Source organism: Rhagoletis pomonella, unplaced genomic scaffold, assembly GCF_013731165.1.
Source record: "Rhagoletis pomonella isolate Grant_MI unplaced genomic scaffold, Rhpom_1.0 Rhpom_scaffold_00002, whole genome shotgun sequence".
Lineage (NCBI taxonomy): Eukaryota > Metazoa > Arthropoda > Insecta > Diptera > Tephritidae > Rhagoletis > Rhagoletis pomonella.
Window position 1 is genome coordinate 27,674,424 of NW_023458556.1, and position 1,327 is coordinate 27,675,750.

The 1,327-nt window shown below is 43.0% G+C and overlaps 1 protein-coding gene across 1 annotated transcript in view; it reads left to right on the forward strand.

Moving 5' to 3' along the window:
• Window positions 1–217: 217 nt before the first annotated feature.
• LOC118734520 (integrin beta-PS-like) overlaps window positions 218–1,327 on the forward strand; it is a 1,365-nt gene continuing 255 nt past the window's right edge. Inside the window, exons 1-2 of the mRNA XM_036464239.1 lie at window positions 218–953; window positions 1,034–1,287. Coding sequence (XP_036320132.1) covers window positions 238–953; window positions 1,034–1,287 — 970 coding nt within the window. The 5' untranslated portion in view covers window positions 218–237. The remainder of the gene's footprint in view (window positions 954–1,033; window positions 1,288–1,327) is intronic.

Genomic DNA, 1,327 nt, shown 5'->3' on the forward strand with positions numbered 1-1,327 from the left:
ATAATAATAAAAGATTGGCGCTTACACATATGTATGTTAGAGTTTGGCCGAGCTTCTCCTCCAATTTGTGGCGTATGCCTTGATGTCACACAAAGGGGAGGGACGGAAATAATATATTTCATTTCGAATTACTGCGCGTGAAATTCAAAACCTCACCGATTTTTTTTAGATTGGCCTTATCATTGCGAGAAATATATTTTTTTCTATTCGTTATAGAAAATTTCGTCCACTATACAAATGCGAGACAATGCCACCCATCATGTTAAGATTAGCTACTATTCAGCTTGTGGCAAAGATGGCCCCGAAATACCAACATCGAAATGTGACAATGTACGCGTCGGAGATGAAATTACATTCACCCTTCATATCGAATTGAATTCATGTCCCTCTGATCCACGCGATTGGCGAGAAGTCATACAAATCTCTCCGATCGGTATAAATGAAAGCCTGATCATTGATCTCGAAATGCTTTGCGGTTGTGAGTGCGAGGCGCAGCGAAAAACACTCAGTGAGCAGTGTAACGCGCGCGGCAGTCTTGTTTGTGGTGTTTGTGAATGCGATGAGAAGTTTATTGGTACCAATTGCCAATGCCTTAGTGACACTATGCCGTCGAAGAGTGAAAATAGCCACTTCTGCCACGATAATACGACGCAAGTGGACTGTAGTGGGCGTGGTCTGTGCTCATGCGGCGTTTGCCAATGCGATAAGCGTGCAAATCCCAATGAAGTTATTTCCGGAAAATATTGCCAATGTGACAATTTCTCTTGTGAACGTCATGAACAAAAAATTTGTTCTGGTCCGGAGCACGGCACATGTGAATGTGGAAAGTGCGCTTGTAAAACGGGTTGGGCGGGAGCAGCTTGCGAGTGTCAGTTGTCGAAAGAGACCTGCAGACCAGCTGGTGGCGGCCAGCTTTGTTCCGGCAAAGGAACATGTGAGTGCGGCATATGCAAGTAAGGAATTTTATATTTGGAAAGAATTAAGAAACTTTAATTAAAAAGAAAAAAAACTAACTTTTATTTGTCCATTGCAGATGTCAATCCACGCCACAGGGTTACTTTTCGGGCCAGTACTGCGAGTTGTGTCCGACATGTTCCAATCGTTGCGATAAACTCAAAGATTGCGTGCAATGCCAAATGTACAATTCGGGAAAGTTTAAGAATTTGCCGGACTGTTTGGGTAACTGCACGAGTGTGGAGACGACCGCGCTAGATAACGACGCTATTGAAAAATATGAACTGGTTAAGGGCGAAAAGAAATGCTCCGCCTACGATGATGTCAATAAATGTAAATTCACTTTTATATTCAAAGAAATGGACGACGGCAC